The sequence below is a fragment of the Neolamprologus brichardi genome, chromosome 12, assembly GCF_056152115.1.
Source record: "Neolamprologus brichardi isolate AB-2024 chromosome 12, ASM5615211v1, whole genome shotgun sequence".
In the NCBI taxonomy this organism is placed as follows: Eukaryota; Metazoa; Chordata; class Actinopteri; order Cichliformes; family Cichlidae; genus Neolamprologus; species Neolamprologus brichardi.
In genome coordinates this window covers 35,798,568-35,815,058 of record NC_142115.1, presented here as the reverse complement: position 1 = coordinate 35,815,058, position 16,491 = coordinate 35,798,568, and the positions used below count along the sequence as shown (strand labels likewise).

The window sequence follows — 16,491 nt, the reverse complement described above, 5'->3', positions numbered from 1 at the left end:
AGATGTGAAAGAGTCATTCTCAGTCATCCAAACACTTCAGTGCAAGAATAACATTTCTTTGATGATCTGAAACATGTTGATGTGAAAAATATGCAAAGAAATAAAGAAGGGGCAAATATTTTCCACACAGATGTTTATGAAAACATCTATGAACATGGGTTCAGCCCCTACTGTAAAGCTAAATAAGCTAATAAGGGTTGGAATATATATCTACAGTAAGATGAATTATAGCATGTAGTGAAGGTCATTTACTCATTTTCAGCATCATCGACAAAGAACCACAGACACGATTTGGATGTTTTGGGGGGGAAGCTTTATTTTGATAATATCAACACTCACATAAATCCATATGACCAACAAACTGTTCCTGAGTTTTAAGTTGCTTAGTGAAGCAGACACTAAACAATCACATTTTCAGTTTTTTCACGTACCGATATCACAGACCTTTTACTTATAAAACAAAACACACAGAATAAAAAACATAAACTCCTTCAAAATATTTTGTCTTCTATAAAATTGATAGTTACATAAAAAAGGCAAGATATTGTTTTAGTAGGCAGAAAAATAGCTGATCATTTTCATATTGAGCTTAAATTCTTAATTTATTCGTGTTGTGGTCGATCCCATCTTCCTCCTCGCTGACTTGGAACCACTGCTCTGGCTGAAGGGTCAAAGTTTGCTTCACTAGGCTTTCACTCCAGTGCAGCGTTTGGGCTGTAGGAACACAAACGTTCAGAAACCCCAAGGTTATTATTTTCACCACGGCTTTAACTTCCTGTTTTGTCAAACTAGCAAAGAATAAAAGAGAGTGTTCTAAAAATAACCAACTATCACAAAAGCAACACAGAGGGTACAAATGTGCTCCTAGCAAACAGCTGAAGGTCAGAGGTGAGCACCACCACATGACCAGTATCAGGATTAGCGGTTTAACAGTTCATTGGCCTCAAAACACTTGAAATTAAATGAGGCTTGAAACACGTGGATGCTTTGGTTAAAGTCTGTGAGGAGTTTAACTGATGATCCAAATAGATATGATCTAACATTTCTAAATCTCACTGTTTGATACGTTGTAGCTTTTTCTGGTGTTTTTATTTGAAGACATTTTATTATTTATTATTTATTTATTGTGTTGTTTAGTAAATGTTATATTGTAAAATAAGAACAAGTGCATGTGAAATGTGCACTGGTGTCAATTTTAAATAATAAACATCTGTTTAAGGGTTATATTGTATCCATAACACTCATCTTGGCCTGACTTCTAACCTCAGTGTCTAAACCTGAGTTTAGAGTCTTCAGGCCTGAAGTGACCTCTGTTCAGTAATGTAAAAACAATTGAAATCCAGATGTTTCAGGCACCATCCCCCCCAAAAAAACACCTAGAAGCTCGTCACAGACAAAGCATTAACCCAAGAAAGCAAAAGGAGACGAATTGGAGATGAAACTAACATCTCACTGATGTAGAAAGTCCATGTTAGGAGGTGGTGGGTATAAGTTCTGGTGTTTTAGCATTAAAAAGACTTTGATTTGATTTAAAATTTGGACCTTTGGACTTTTAAATTCACTGCTTGGTTTTAACTTTGCCTGAAGATAAGTTTCACACAGTGGGACTAATGTGGTGATTTTCTGGGAGTACCTGTTCAGCGCACATAAGCAGTCTTCTAAAAAGCTGCACTATTCCTTCAAATCAAGTGTGTTTCTCTTAAGTAGGGTCACCATCATGTTTAGAAACATCTACAGAGTTTATCTTGCTGAGAAGCAGAGTAGAGTGAACGTACCACGTAGTTTTGTTTCTTGCAGTATGTCCTCAGCTGATCCACGTGGCGTTTCAGATCTTCCACCCACTTTTCATTAACGGGGGCGCACATTGTCCGGCTACCTCTGGACAGAAATCTGCAAGAACACAAATCACTCAGGTCAAAATGAGCTCGTGATAGCAGCATGTCTCTATATCCTGATCCCTTACATACGTAATCCACTGCACCTCATCAGAACTTACATTGTGGCATCAATAGCGCAGCCTTGTCCCTGGACCTGATGGCGGTAGTTTGCAACGAGTCTTTTCTCGATAGGTCTTGTTGCCACGCTCAAGCAGCAGTCAACGGGCACCTGTGCCAGCGTCACTGAAACACAAAGAAGAGCGCGTCAGCAAAAGGTGACGCTCCAAAACGAAACTGCGCGTTGAAACCACGAACACATGCTGAGGTCATGTTTGTGTGTGAAGGTTGACGTAGGTTCAGTCCAGCTGAGCTGTGAGGTTTTACAGGAAAACAAAACAGCTGTTAGAGTTTTTAAGTGTCAGGTTCGTATATTTGCCTCTTTTCATTCATAGTTTTTAAGATTTTTCTCTTTAGTTTCATCATTTCGGCTTAAATGCCAATTTTTCTTGATATTACTACTTTTATATATTTAAAGAACGTATTTCCAGGAAAGGTTTGTTCAGCACTACATGGTATTGCGTGCAACTTATTAGTACTTATTAGGATGCAGTCCCCAGAGTGACGAACACGCCCAGGGGCATGGCACATTTGTCACTGGACAGGGATTTTCCACAGTTAAACTTTAGCTTTCACCTACAACAAAGAATGCACCAAGGCGAGGGGAATGCCACCGCCACACCTTTGCCATTGCACAAGCAAAGCTTATCAGCATATTTATAGTTAATTTTCACATTTACTTAATATTCTGCTGATCATTTTACTATATTTTGTTGTCCTCTTTTGTTCAGCTCTTTAATGATTCATAAATTGTAAATCTAGCAGAAACAATTGGAGATGCATTTGTCTGGAATCTCAAATGTATTTGGAATCAGAAAAAGCAAAACTCAAATTCTACAGAACCACAGATGTATATTTAGGATTACTGCTTTCTCTATTAGTCATTTCAAGTGATTCTTTTTTAAAGATACGTTGTATCCCTTTAAGCCTACAGACATGTTTTTGCAGTGATTCCTTTCATATTTCTGCCTGAGATGAAAATGCATGAAGAGAAAATAAAAAGATTTGTCACTGGAGGATGCCTGAGAGAAACTCACCTGTGCAGTAACAAGCGATGAAAAGGATGGAGAGGAAGAGTCTGCCATCACCCCTTGGAGCCATGTCTGGTCTTGCAGGAAGAGTTGCCTTTTGGTTTCTCTGGAGACAGATGGGCTGATGCAGAGCCTGTTCTTCCCTTCAACACCAATGTGGCAAAGGAAGTGAGGGGACTGCTGCTGCAGCACTCCTTATATAGGATGCAAACGGCCTGTTCAAGCTTTCACTTTTCATCATCCCACTTTGTTCTTCCTGTTTCTACTTCTCCTAAACCCTTCCCTCTCAGCCAAAGAAAAATCCCCTCTTTTATTTAGCTTTAACAGCTGTTTCTTGGAGCTGCCTGTTGACGATAACAAGATGAATTTAATCAGACATAACATTAAGCACACATTTGATCAAACCCCAGGAGTTTGTAGCATCCCTCTATTTTCTTCCACTTATCCAATTCAGGTTTGCGCAGGTGGAGAAGTCGAAGTCTAAGACAAACAGCCAGTCACACCCACTAGTTTACCGAACCAGTGCATGTGTTTGGGCTGTGGGGGGCAGAGAGAAACCATGCAGACACAAACATGTGACTCTTGCACTGACTTTAAAAATTGATAATAAATAAATAAATAAATACCTGTAGTCTGCTTTTGGGAGCTTCACTGGACCACATTGGGCTGTATCCTCAGTCACAGTGTCCACTGACATTTCCCATATTGTTTAACAGCTTCTATGGAGATTTTAAAGTAACAAGTATATAGCACAGTTAAATGCTTCGGTCATATAGATTAGAAACAACTAAAGGATTTTATGGATGAAAAATTAGTCATTTAACTTGTATCGCTGTGTGCTGAATCTAGTGGACTTGGGCTCAGTCCTTTGCAAAATTACGTACAGCTAAATAAGGCAGAGCTTAACCTATGAAGCACAGGGTGTGGACACAAGTGAAATAAAAGCTCAACTTTAAAAATAAGGCAGGAGATTTAATTTACTTCTATTAAGTTCTAAAAATGGTTAGTAATTCATGGATATGGGAGCTCAGACACTGCAAGGACCAAGAACTGAATAGTGGCACAGTGGTTAGCACTGCTGCCTCACAGCAAGAAGCTCCTGAGTTCAATTCTAGCATGAAGCTGAGGTGTCTGTGGGGTTTCCTGGCAATAGCAGGGCAGAGGTTGTACTTGCAGATCTGGTTGAATGAGATGTAATCATGCTTGTTGCACTTTAAAAAAATAAATAAAATAAAAAATTCTGCCTGAAGGAGTACCAGGGCCACATTTATATTTAAAAAACAGAACTGTTGTTGTTCATTTTGAGAATAAAGTCAAAATGTGTTTAAAGTTTAAAGTCGATTAAAGTTGTTTCAAATAAAATAAACTGACACGGCTGCACTATAAATATGCTCGATAAAATGCCTCGTGTAGACGAGCGTCGAGAGCTTGTTTCACTAACGATCGATTTAACTGATGTCACATCATCTACAAACAGCACTACATGTGCAGAGGACCAAAGTGGCAACTCCTGTGTTGTAAAACAAAGCTAACACCAACGTCAAAAAGCTGCAGTAACCACGGGACGCTGGCTCCTAAAGGAAGTCAATCTCCACACACCCTCGTTGTAAAATGCCCAACTTCAAGCATTTAAAAACATGTTTACGGACTGGAACAAAATCCTTTGCACATTTTCTGATGTAACCTTCAATTTAAATTTTCACATTTGTTTCCCAGAGTGTACTGCCTGTACATGAAAACTACTGGGACATCAATCCTCTGGTTAGGGAGACTTGTGCATCCTCTTGGCCTCCCAGAGGTCACCAGTTTGTCACACTTACGCTGTAGCACCTCACATGAATGTGGCACAAACTGATATCCTGATGATGTTTCCAAAATCCCGACTGTCTCTGAGAAATTGTGGGTTTTTAAAGAATAATTTTTTGAATTATGTATGGAAGTGTTCCTTCCCAGTAAAGGGAGCAGACCAATGTTGAACAGAAGAGAAATGAAAAGAGGGTTGTTGGGACGTCTCTTTTTCAAATATTGTCTGACTTTTAATTCAGTTCTGTCTGTTTTAGTGCCAGTTCACAGCAACGGTTTCCTCGGTGTGGTTTAATCTAACCAGACAGTTTAATTATTCGTGGCATCCAGGATTCAGAGAATTTATTCCACTTCAACATCATAGCGTCCCACAGTGACTGCAGATCTGTCGGCTGCACGTTCAATCTCCAATTCCATCTCAAAGATGCTCCAGTGGATTGACTGGTGACTGTGGAATAGAGTAAATCAGCGGTCTCCAACCTTTTTTGCGCCACGGACCGGTTTATGCCCGACAATATTTTCACGGACCGGCCTTTAAGGTGTTGCGGATAAATACAACAAAATAAAACTAGTACCAGTACCAAAAAAATAAGATTTATTCATAACACGTGAAAAACCCAGGAAAACCGAGTAAACGATAAAAACGATAACAAAATAACGCTGAAAACCGATAAAAAACCCTGAAAACTATACATTTCACACCTGAGCCTCAACTCTCGCGGCCCGGTACCAAACGACTCACGGACCGGTACCGGTCCGAGGCCCGGGGGTTGGGGACCACTGATCTGGGGCATCTCTGTGTGGAGTTTGCATGCTCTCCCCATTTCTGTGAAGCTAATCTGGCTTCCTCCCAAAGTCCAAAAACATGGGTTTAGATTAACTGGTAGCCTCAAACTGAGCTGATATGTGTGAAACTGATGCACGGATGGTTTTTGTTATTTTAAATAAACATGCATGACCTTCAGCATAGCTTAGCTGGAATAAAGAAAACAAACAACTTTGAGATAAGAAACAGAGAGCTCGTTAGCCTCCTGTAACACAGTCTTCTTCACACTTGAGGTGAAGTACCCTCAGGGTCTATTTTACTTGTCTGACCAGAAACAATGAAATCAGGACCTGCGATAAGAATAAAGATTCCCATTATTACGACACTTTGTTGTAAACTTCCTCGTTGATCTGTTCCTGCGTAAATGACACCTCCATGGAACAGCTGCACTTCCAGTGAAACAGATACCGCTGCAGCTGAATGTGGTGTCTGTAAAGAGCAGCTTTCTCTTCCCCCCTTATAGTATTGAGGAACTTAGAACAATTGTGACAGACTGATGACCTCTTACTTTTGAACAACTTGTTGAGTGAAATAAGAAGTTGCTTGCACCGCCGTCTTAATGCATTAACAGGAGTAAACAGGGATTCTCACGTGTCGTTGCAGTGAGTTTCAGTTTCTTGTAACCTGCTGGGTGGAAGTTTGCCTTATTGAGCGATTGCAGTGTTTGGACTTTCCCTGCTGAAGCACTTACAGGAACGTTTTTAAACAGTTGATACGCCTGAATTATAGCCTCTGGCAGGATTCCATTAAGTAGTCCATGTGAAAGGACTGTGTCGGAAAAAGTCTCTCATTATAAATCTGCGTCCTGCATGAACAAGAAAGGACATGTTTTAGCTTTTGCAATGTGTCTTTGAAGGCATGCTTACGAGAATAGTTTATCCACGGTTATTGATGCAGGTAGGCGTGAAGATTAGAGTTAAACAAGGCCAGAGGTCATCCAAACTTTCACCTTTTATCTTTGCCCACTTTTTCACACAAGTGATTAAAACCACACTGATGTCATTTTTTTGCAGTGTGAATTAAAAACATCCAAGCCATGGGCTGAAAATAAAGTGCTGCAGATGTCACTGAATTCGCACTCTTTTGCACTTTCATATGGAGCATTCTCAAGAAGTCCAGAATAAATGGGGCCCAAATACTTTATTTTATTTTAGAGATGTGAAGGTTACAGCTGTCATTTCAAGAAAAACTGCTATAATGAAATCGAGAATCAGTTTTAGTAACAAGGAAGAACTTTTTTTTTTAGCACATAAACAGTGTCATGATGCATGAAACCATGGTGCAGAAAGCTGCATCTGGTCAGACAGAAGAACACAAACCTGCAAGAGGGGATTTGCACAAAATGAAATGTAATGGACGGATGCGAGGTCATCGATGGCTGAACGCTCGAGCAATACAGAGGATGTATGTTCTATCTCAAGATGGTTGATCAGTTGCTTTCAATAACTCGCTTTCACAAGGGGTTTAGCAGCTGTGGCAACAACAACTGTAATCTCTACAATACTCCTTCATAGGGCTGCATCAGGAAGCGCATCAGTTATGCACATCCATCCACTTCGGTGCTTGTTGCAAATAAGGAGAAGCTGAAAGAAGCTTTTTAGCAGCATCCTCCAGAGAGCAGTCAGCCCTCACAAACAGCTGATTGTTGCACTCACATGTCAGACGTCTGGTTACTGTTTGGTAACAGAGTCCATGACAGGAACATGTCCTGTTGATCGATCCTGTAACTAACCAGGCTTGCTAATGCTAGCTGATAACTGAGCTAATAACTCCACCCTCTCATCCCAATGTGGTCAAATCTGGTTTCAAATACCAAGATGGTGATGGCCATCCTTAAAATGTTAGTGCACAAAATATTGAGATGGTTTTCAGTTCAGTTCAGTTCAGTTTTGTTTATGTAGTGCCAAATCACAATAACATTCACCTCACTTTATATTGTAAGGTAAATGCCCTGCAGTAATACAAATTCATTTTGTTGCAACATTTTTTTATATACGGTCTGTGATTACCAGTCTGTGTCCAAGTTGTAGTTAAACCTGTGAATTTTCTAACTCCTGATAAACCAGATATGGCTTTCATAGACATGGACGTGATAACAAAACATGAACACTGAGGTAGATTGTGTCTGAAACCAAGTTGAAATGCAAACAAACCTGAAAGATAAACAATCCTAAAGCATGCTGATGTACTGAGTCAGTTTCCAAATCACACTTACGGTAAAGTTTGGAGAAAGTCTCAGATTGGACTGTTTGGGGTTTTTTAGTTACCGATAAGACAAGAGGGAAAGTCAACAGAAATCTGAAGCATTTAGTTTTGCTATGAAAGGACATCTGTAGCAGATCTGACCAGAGTAAGTGCTTACCCCCAGGAGCGTGTTTCCTTTTTGGGTGGTCTGTAGTTATACAAATCATGTATCTTGTGGGAAACTCAAAATAATGCTGTGAACCGCTGATCTTTGGCTCCCTGGACAGTTTTATAGCGAGCACAGAGATTCTGTTACGAGCAGGTCAAATGGTCAAAATGAGCTGGAAGGACTTCCTGTTTTCAGACCCTCTGAATCCCAGCCTGGATTCTCATAAATGTTCGACATGCTTACCGCCAGTCATTCATCACTTACACTTACAGCAGTCGAGTCTTTAGGCCAACTCCAGTTTCCATTTGAAGGTTTCATAAATTGTCAGGCACAGCTTCCTGGAAGTGGCGTTATCAAACATGTTCATTTAAATAAACAGCTGTTATTTGATCGTTTATTGCCACGTGAATAAACACAATGATAATAAACCCCAAAGGCCTGAAACAGCAAAACCAATATAATGGTAACTGTAACCAAAAAGAAAATGAGATGCATGTAAAAAAAAAGAGAAAAATAACCTTTTCCAGTTATTATTTGCCTCACACAACGACGTCGATTTTTCTTGGTAAACATTTTAAGGTGTGTGGTAAGTCGATTTAAATATCTTGAATGAGATACTTCGCTAAATACTAAAGGGGTAAAATTCTAGACATCTGACACACTTGGAACTTTTGCCCAGAGCTGTGCACTGAAGCATGAGGAAATCACAAATGCAAGCAACAATTAACCACATTTTACTGTTATATATGTGAACCAAGTTACTACAGTATGTATGCAGAGCAGACTGTTTTCGAGCGGCGAGCACCATGAGAGTCGGAGGCACACTTAGTAAAAGACGTGTATGCACAAGCAAAACAGCAACAAGAAGGGTAAACACTAGGGGTGCAACAATACTCGTATCGATATTGAACCGTTTGATACAGTGCTTTCGGTTCGGTATGCATATGTATGAACAATACAAAATTTTTAATTTATTTTATCAACTTTCCTTCTGACGATGCTGTCTGTGTTGAGCGCTCAGTGGATCTGCGCTCGACAGTGCAGCCTAGGCGGAGTAGTCGAACGCAGAGTCACTGAGCGCAGGGCAAGCTAGCGAGACAGAAGCTAAGCTCGTTGCAACATGGCAAATTTAACCTCCCCCACCCTCATTCAGATCTGGCGTGTGGAACTATTTTGGTTTTCATGTGACGTATGACCCTGAAGGTAAGCGCGTCATGGACAAAAGTAAAACAGTATGTCGGATGTGCCACGCAATGCTCAATTACATTGGTGGGAAACATTGACTGTAGAAAACAGTCAATGGTGGGAACTAGTGCGTTAGCGCAGTTAGCTCGTTAACGTGTTGGCCGTCCAGCCCCACGCACGGGGTGATCCACGGTAGCTAGTTAACGGAGATTTGCCGTGTTGTGGCGTTAACGTCATTTCAGATTAACGCTGACAGCACTAGTGGGAACACAACGAATATGACTGCACATTTACTCCGACATCATCCTAGTGCAAAGACAAGTGGAAGCAGACAAAAACAACAAGCACGCATGCTACAAACTTTACCCGAGTCATTTAGACAGCCGTTAGCACATGATTCTCCTTATGGGGACCTGATATGTTTAATATGCTGCTGAGAATATAGCCCAGAAGAAGCGTATAGTATAGCTTTTATTTTGGAAAGAGACATTTCTCTGTAATAAACTCTGTTTTCCAAAGATGAGTGATTTCTCAATCAGATTAATTTTTTTATTACTTGTTGTTTCAGCAACATTAAATTTAAAAACTGTACTTTTGAGTTAAAATATATATTTATAATTTTAATAAATGACAAATTAAAAAGGCATGAACATTTTTTTGTATCGAAAAAATATCGAACCGTGACACCAAAGTATTGAACCGAACCATGAATTTTGTGTATCGTTGCACCCCTAGTAAACACCTGTAACCACCGCTAACCTCTCACACATCATCAACATCACATTTAAAAAAAGGATGACAAGTGTAGGTGAGCTGACATTTAGATGTTTATCTAAATGCTAGAACAGCTTTGAAATTCATACGAGTTGTTCGCACTAAAGTAAAAACCAGCATTTAATGCGGCTACCGCTTTTGCGACAGCTGTGGTCTCAAGGCCGGAGCTGAACAAAAACACCCTGATTACAGACTCTGCTTAGACTGTTTCCTCCTCCCCTACGCAAGGCCACCTGGGTCGGCTGGAAGACTGTTTACTTAGCCTGGCAGGGCGAAGGACACTGTCTCAGCTGAACTCTGGACACACACACAAACACACTGACATATATATATTGCTTGTCTTGTGTATCTGTGGTGTATTGATAGTCATGTGCTTTTTGTGGGTGTTTTTTTCTGTTATCAAACTGTTCTCCCATTAGGAGCTCACTCTGAGTGGAGTTTTTTTCTCTTCCTCTCACCTCATGTTATTTATTTTCGTTGTCTTTTCCCATCAGCCCACCTCTCTGACATGTCTTCCCAATGTGTTGTTTGTGTAAAGTTTGGTCAGAAGGTTCCTTTGTAAGTGCGCATGCGCCATTAGCGTGCTGCCTGCTGTAAGGATTCTGATTCTGATTAGATTCTGTTCATCCCGACGTCCAGATTAACAGAATCTACTGTTTGGGAAAGAGGTTAGGTCATATGCAAATACTCCAAAAGCCCAAAACACTCAACTGTAGATGGTTATCCTACTCTTAGCTGTTAGCCACAGCTGTGGCTGTAAGCACAGAACACTCAGCTGCTTGCTGTTCTGACCTTCTGTTTGCAAGTACAAGCAAATCAGAAGACAGCTTAAAGGACGTGTTTCTGCTGCAAGACCCAGTATATGAGGAGTTTGTTTTGATCATAATCATGTAAACTTACTCTAGTATAGAAATATGATATATGATATGATATGATGTGTGTGTTCATAGTTCTTCTGGCACTTGTAGAGACGACACCAGTTCCACATATCAGCAGGTAACATCTGTGTGGCTGCTGGATAACACATCGCGCTGACAGAGGTGCAGAGTGAGATACCGCTAAATACACCCTGATAAGGAGCTCATGTTCACTCCACCATCACACGTCTTTTAACTGAGCACATATGGCTCAGTTTGTTTTCATTCACTCTCAGTTATCGCGTTATTCTGTTTTATTGTTTGGGCTTTTTAATTCTTTGAATTTTACTTTGGCGTTGCTGTAGCTCAGGAGGAAGAGCAGGTCATATGCTAATTGGAAGGAATTGGAATTGCATGGCAAATTTCCTTTGGCAAGATACAGAATCCCACGTTGCTCTCTGGTGTGTGAATGAAGTGTGTGTGTGTGTAAAATGTAACAACTTTTGTTTTTCTTTTCTTAAATGATTTGTTAGAGAAACAGACGATTTAGTCATAAAGAAAAAGACAGCAACGAGAATTTACAAAATAATATCCAAGTTTATTTTGGGATAACTCTCTGCAATACGTTTGATATATACAAGCCAAAAACAGCAATGCGAGTCATTCACAGGCACTTTGACAGAAACAGGATTGTAACACTGCTCTCAGTTTCAGGGCAAGTTCAGGCAAATCTTTCTATTTCTATGGATCATTCGTAACAAAAAGGAAGAAAGAAAAAAGAGACGTCCACAGCTGCTCGTCTCAGAGTTCGACTTTCACCACAGTTTCACCGCAGTCACCACAAAAAAACAGAAGAAACACACATGTAGCTATATATTGAGCCGATGGCCGAGGCATGGCAGCTTATACAGGACAACATTATAAATAAGATGAAATGATGATTTCTCCGTAATCGCTCTAACAGGTTTTCATCTCCTACAGTGCAACATTGCCATCACAGACTATGATTGGTTGTCTCCATCCATCCTTCCCAGAGTTTGTTCATCTAAGAAAAAGCAGAAGATTCATTGATTAGCCGGTGCACGGGGAATAACTTTTAAAAATCACATGTGATGGAGTGAGGAAATGGCTTCGTTCTCACCTCATTTACTGTTGCTTTTTCTTGTTCACGATACTGATGAGATTTCTCACCCACGGTTTCTGGCTGGGATGGATGACACACAGAGTTCTGCCATTGTTGGTGATGAACCTGAAAAAGCAGATGAGATCGTGAAGTGAGATGAGGCAAATACAGGTAAACCAGGCACTGTGGAAAGCATCCCTGCACAAATACGCTCACTACTTAATGCATATGCATGAATGTTGTGCACGTGTTTGACACTTACACAGTAGCGCTTATTTCACAGCCTTTCCCAGCTTCCTGAATGATGTAGTCCACGATGTTTTTGGAGGGCAAACGTTTGTCGATAGCCTGCAGACAGCAGTCCACTGCGATCTCACCTGCAGGGAGACATTACAAGAGAAGACTTGTAAGGACACGCAGAACACCAATGTAAGTTTAACAGGCAGAAGAGTTTTAGACATGTGATAGTTTAAATCTGAGATGTCATGCAGTCTGCACCTGTTTTCTCTCTGTCTTACCTGATGCAAAGCTAAAGCAGAGGACGCCCAGCAAGAGCAGAGCTGCAACTCGGGAGGCCATGTCTCTGATTCTTCGTAGGTTTGCTGCGGTTGGCTGCTTGAGAGAGTCTCTTCAGGAGAGCAGAGGAGGCGATGGTGTGAGGAGGAGAGCTACAGGTGCATTTATACAGGTGAGCAGGCGAAACTGAAAGTGTTCTCTGGGCTCATTGACTGGAAATGGGTGAAAGTTGGCACAACAACAAGGAAATGTTGGCACGTGGCAGGACAATTACAGCTTAACTCCTCCTGACTTTCGGTTTTCTTGCCAAAGAAACTTAACGAGTATTTTTTTTCCCCACATGCTTTCCTGACACCAAGCAGGAGTCAGCATTTTTTTTCATTTATGTTTTGTGCAAACTTTACAAAAAAGGAAAGATTTTGCAATCAAATAAATTGGAGTCTTCTCATTTTTGGGAAAGTAAAAGTCTGAGGATTAGCTTGTATCAGTCAGTGCAGGTGACCCACTAGTGCAAGACAAAGAGCAGTGACTCTGAGGTGCTCTGCAACTAATGTGAAACTGGACGGAAACATTGCAACATCCATCCGTCTTCATCCCCTAAACAAAGTCAGGTCACCTGAGCCTATTTTCCCTTTCACAGGGTGAGAAGCACACTAGTGTCTGCTCAAGTGGAAATCCTGGAGAAAGCTCAGGCATGTGTAATTTAAGCTTCTATTAAGCAATATTAAAAAGGGGGGAACTAGCTGATATCTGCATCCACAGCTATGCTGCTGCATCATGACTGCAAATTGTTTTTAGGCTATTTTGGTGCACTACACTACAAAGTAACAACAACACGACGCATTTCTGCAAAACCAAACAATTCTTGCAAAACTTGTATAGCTCAGGTATTTGCATCATTGAGTGGATGAGCAGATGGAGCGCCAACTACACAACATGGTTTGTCATACATGGAGGGAAAGTTATCAGATTTGGCTCATAACACAAAATCAGTCAAATACGAAGCTGAGAAGTGTTTTGTGCGTCCTTTGCTTTCAAACATGCTCGAAACCACAAAAAAGGTCTCATTTGTGATGCCACATTTCACTCTGAAGTGAGCTGTGTTTGAACACGTTTTTCACACTGGCTGCATGTCAGCACTGGCAGAGCTTCAAGAATCCTGTGCTCATTTGACCTCATTAAAGCTTTAGGTTTATGTTACAGCTTTTAACAAAATTGACTTCAATTAGAAATGAAGTATTATTGTAGTTTTATGAACCACTGGAGACTCATGGAGACCACACTTGCACCGACGGACAGCTGACCCATATAGAAAAGTAAAAACTTATAAAAGACTTGCATCAGATGTGGCCTACTTCATATCGTGAATCATATAAGGCTTATATGATTCACTCATGAAAGTGGCCACTTTCATATATTGTTTTAGTAAGTATCCAAAACATGTTTCATTTATATAATTTTTCAAGGGATATTATCTGTTTTCACTCTTGTATGCTTTTCATGCAAGTTTCACACAAGACAGATTTATTTGTGCAGAAGATCAAGAATGAGATTCAAAAACAGGGAGAATATAATATTTAAAGCTACGAATATTGTTGGTCGAACAGGGAAATAATGTTCAAGCAGAGTCTCCTATAATGTCTTTAAATGTATTTATTGAATTCTATTCTTTGCAGATGGATCTGCAAATTTAAATACCTTTTTAAAAATTATTCAGTGTTGCCTTTAGGGCCTTTTTTAGCTTTAGGTGCATTCGATTTGAACAGAATTGTCGTCCACTACACTGAGGTGTGAAGACCTGCATAGTGATAGTATCATTTTGTGGTTTGGGAAACTGCTCCTTCCCAAACCGTGCTCTTGGCATGTCTACACAAAGATATCAGTCTACAATTCCAACACAAACAATTGCATGAAGTGGAAAGTTGTAAATATCTCATCTTAATCTTGTCTTTACAGTAATAACCTCAAACTTTAGCCGTTGGGATCCATCTATTCACTGTGCGGTTCGGGGATTTCTCCTGGAATGCGTACGGGCAATCGCTTTATTGTGTTCTCTTCTGAGTGTTTATGCTTGTGTGTGCATGCATCCAACACTAGATCTCGATCTGGGAGAGCAGGATTTGCTGCGCAAGAGCAGCCAAACCTTTCCCGCCAGAAAAGAGGGTTTCGCCAGGAGTGATGCAACTTTTACAAAGCCTGTGGCCAGACGCAAAGTTTAACTTGTTTCACAGGAAGTAGTGTAGACCGGTTTCCCCATTAATCTTACTGTTATTTTTTTCCTTGTCTCCACTAGTTGCATTGGATGAATCAAGATTATCCTACCTTAAGATTAAGGAAAGTTATTATCTTGGTTTTGTGGCCTGCAGCTTACAGCTTTTGTTTAGTCTGATCTGTCTAAAAAGCTTCCTCCTCAGACGTATTGGGCTTGCTTCATATGCACGTACAAATGAACGTTTAGAATAAGAAGATCACATCGTGTAAAAAAAGAATAAAGTATTAACTAAACACCATTTAAACCATGTATGAAAACAAAGAGTTTGCAGAATAAGAGCCAGTTTGTTGCATAAAACACTGTAAACTCTGCATAAATGCTCCCATTGGATTTCATCCTGCAGTAAACACCTGCCAAGCAACCACATCTTGAGAGTTTTTGTGCGTTGCAAAATTTAAAATAAGAAACTCATGGCCCCGTCTGTATTCCCCCCAACTGTCTCACAGTTCCTTATACACAAACATGAAAATGGTTTAAATCCTTTTTCCAAAAAACAATTTGTGTGTTCATGTTGGTAAACGTTTCACTTCCTTAAATCTGCGTGTTGACCTTCTGAAGTTTTACACATACATGCAGAGAGTTAATGGTCATGTTGTTGTGAAAGAAGCTGTGAGTTCTAAAAGCACCACATTTCAGTACAAAGAAATGAGTCAGGAGGAAGTTTCTCCAGTTCAGCACCCAGGCTCTTCTACTATGAAGCCATGCTCGAGTAACAGATGCGGTTTAGCATCTCGCCAAAAATCAAAAAGACGACTTCTGTGCACGGGAGCGTGTTTGTCTAAAACTTTCTAGCATTAATGTTGCCTTTTCCAGTTCGTCTCAGTCCATTTTAAAAGACTTTGGCTCAGAGAAGATGGCAGCATTTCTGGATCATGTTCAAATTTACTTCCTTCTTTGTATGATAGAGCTTTAACCTACATTTGAGAATAACATGTGTAACAGGGTCATACGTCACATTGTTATAATTGCCCAAAATGTGTTCTAAACCCCCAAACCGTTCCTTTTATACCTGACTTTTAGGACCTCCAAGCCTGTAGTTATGTTCATTATCAGTTAGAGCCCCTCCTCATTCTTTTCTTCTTCTTCTTTGGTGCAATCCTATAAATACAGTGTACCCCTTTTGCCTCTCCCCTTTTCTACAATTCCCCTGTGGGAGAGGTGGGTGTCATTTCTTTCCAACACTTTAAAACACACATATAATGCATATTTAGCCACCTGGATGTTTCTGATTGCGATTTTAGTTCAATTATTGTCATTATTAAGACTGTTTTTTTGTTAGATGTTATAAGTGTGTAGTATGTATGTATCATACATGTGTTTTAGGCGCCATAAATGGTAGCATGAATATATACTCCTTGCTAGCTTGGAAGTTGTGGTGGGTTGAGCTAACCCTCTTCCCCACTGTTTGTATTTGGTCGTAGGAGCTGGAGTGGGCGAATGATTTACTTGGAGGTCTTTCTTTCTTTTACCTTTTTTATCAGGTATGTCGGATTTCATGTTGTTGTTTTTGTTTTATCTTATGTCAAATATGTTACGTGTAAATGCATACTTTATGTTTAATGTAAAAATAAATGCCAGCCCTTTTCTACAATTCCCCTGTGGGAGAGGAGCTGGAGTGGGCAAATTATTTACTTGGAGGTCTTTCTTTCTTTTACCTTTTTTATCAGACACAACGCAGAATCACACCGGTTACACATGGACAAATGTGTTAATAGACAGAGGTTTTTGGAAGAGTTCCTGTCCCAAGCAGGGATTTC

General features: G+C 40.2%; 2 protein-coding genes across 2 annotated transcripts; both read right to left on the bottom strand.

Annotated features, from left to right (window-relative positions):
• Nucleotides 1-296: 296 nt before the first annotated feature.
• LOC148100342 (C-C motif chemokine 8-like) lies at nucleotides 297-3,180 on the bottom strand. Its single transcript, XM_087848797.1, has 4 exons — nucleotides 3,032-3,180; nucleotides 1,997-2,120; nucleotides 1,776-1,890; nucleotides 297-714 (listed from the first exon to the last, which is right to left on the bottom strand). The coding sequence occupies exons 1-4, from the start codon at nucleotides 3,093-3,095 to the stop codon at nucleotides 685-687; spliced, it is 333 nt and encodes a 110-aa protein (XP_087704923.1). The 5' UTR covers nucleotides 3,096-3,180; the 3' UTR covers nucleotides 297-684.
• An 8,239-nt stretch (nucleotides 3,181-11,419) lies between these two features.
• Nucleotides 11,420-12,595, bottom strand: LOC102782159 (C-C motif chemokine 21-like). Its single transcript, XM_006797716.3, has 4 exons — nucleotides 12,465-12,595; nucleotides 12,209-12,323; nucleotides 11,965-12,072; nucleotides 11,420-11,868 (listed from the first exon to the last, which is right to left on the bottom strand). The coding sequence occupies exons 1-3, from the start codon at nucleotides 12,523-12,525 to the stop codon at nucleotides 11,970-11,972; spliced, it is 279 nt and encodes a 92-aa protein (XP_006797779.2). The 5' UTR covers nucleotides 12,526-12,595; the 3' UTR covers nucleotides 11,420-11,868; nucleotides 11,965-11,969.
• Between the last annotated feature and the right edge of the window lie 3,896 nt (nucleotides 12,596-16,491).

Coding starts and splice junctions, on each gene's coding strand:
- LOC102782159 (XM_006797716.3), bottom strand. CDS start 12,525: ATGGCCTCCCGAGTTGCAGCTCTGCTCTTGCTGGGCGTCCTCTGCTTT. Junction 12,324..12,464: donor CTGCTTTAGCTTTGCATCAG/GTAAGACAGAGA, acceptor GTCTCCCTGCAG/GTGAGATCGCAGTGGACTGC. Junction 12,073..12,208: donor TGTGAAATAAGCGCTACTGT/GTAAGTGTCAAA, acceptor CTGCTTTTTCAG/GTTCATCACCAACAATGGCA.
- LOC148100342 (XM_087848797.1), bottom strand. CDS start 3,095: ATGGCTCCAAGGGGTGATGGCAGACTCTTCCTCTCCATCCTTTTCATC. Junction 2,121..3,031: donor CATCGCTTGTTACTGCACAG/GTGAGTTTCTCT, acceptor TTTGTGTTTCAG/TGACGCTGGCACAGGTGCCC. Junction 1,891..1,996: donor TGCGCTATTGATGCCACAAT/GTAAGTTCTGAT, acceptor GTGTTCTTGCAG/ATTTCTGTCCAGAGGTAGCC.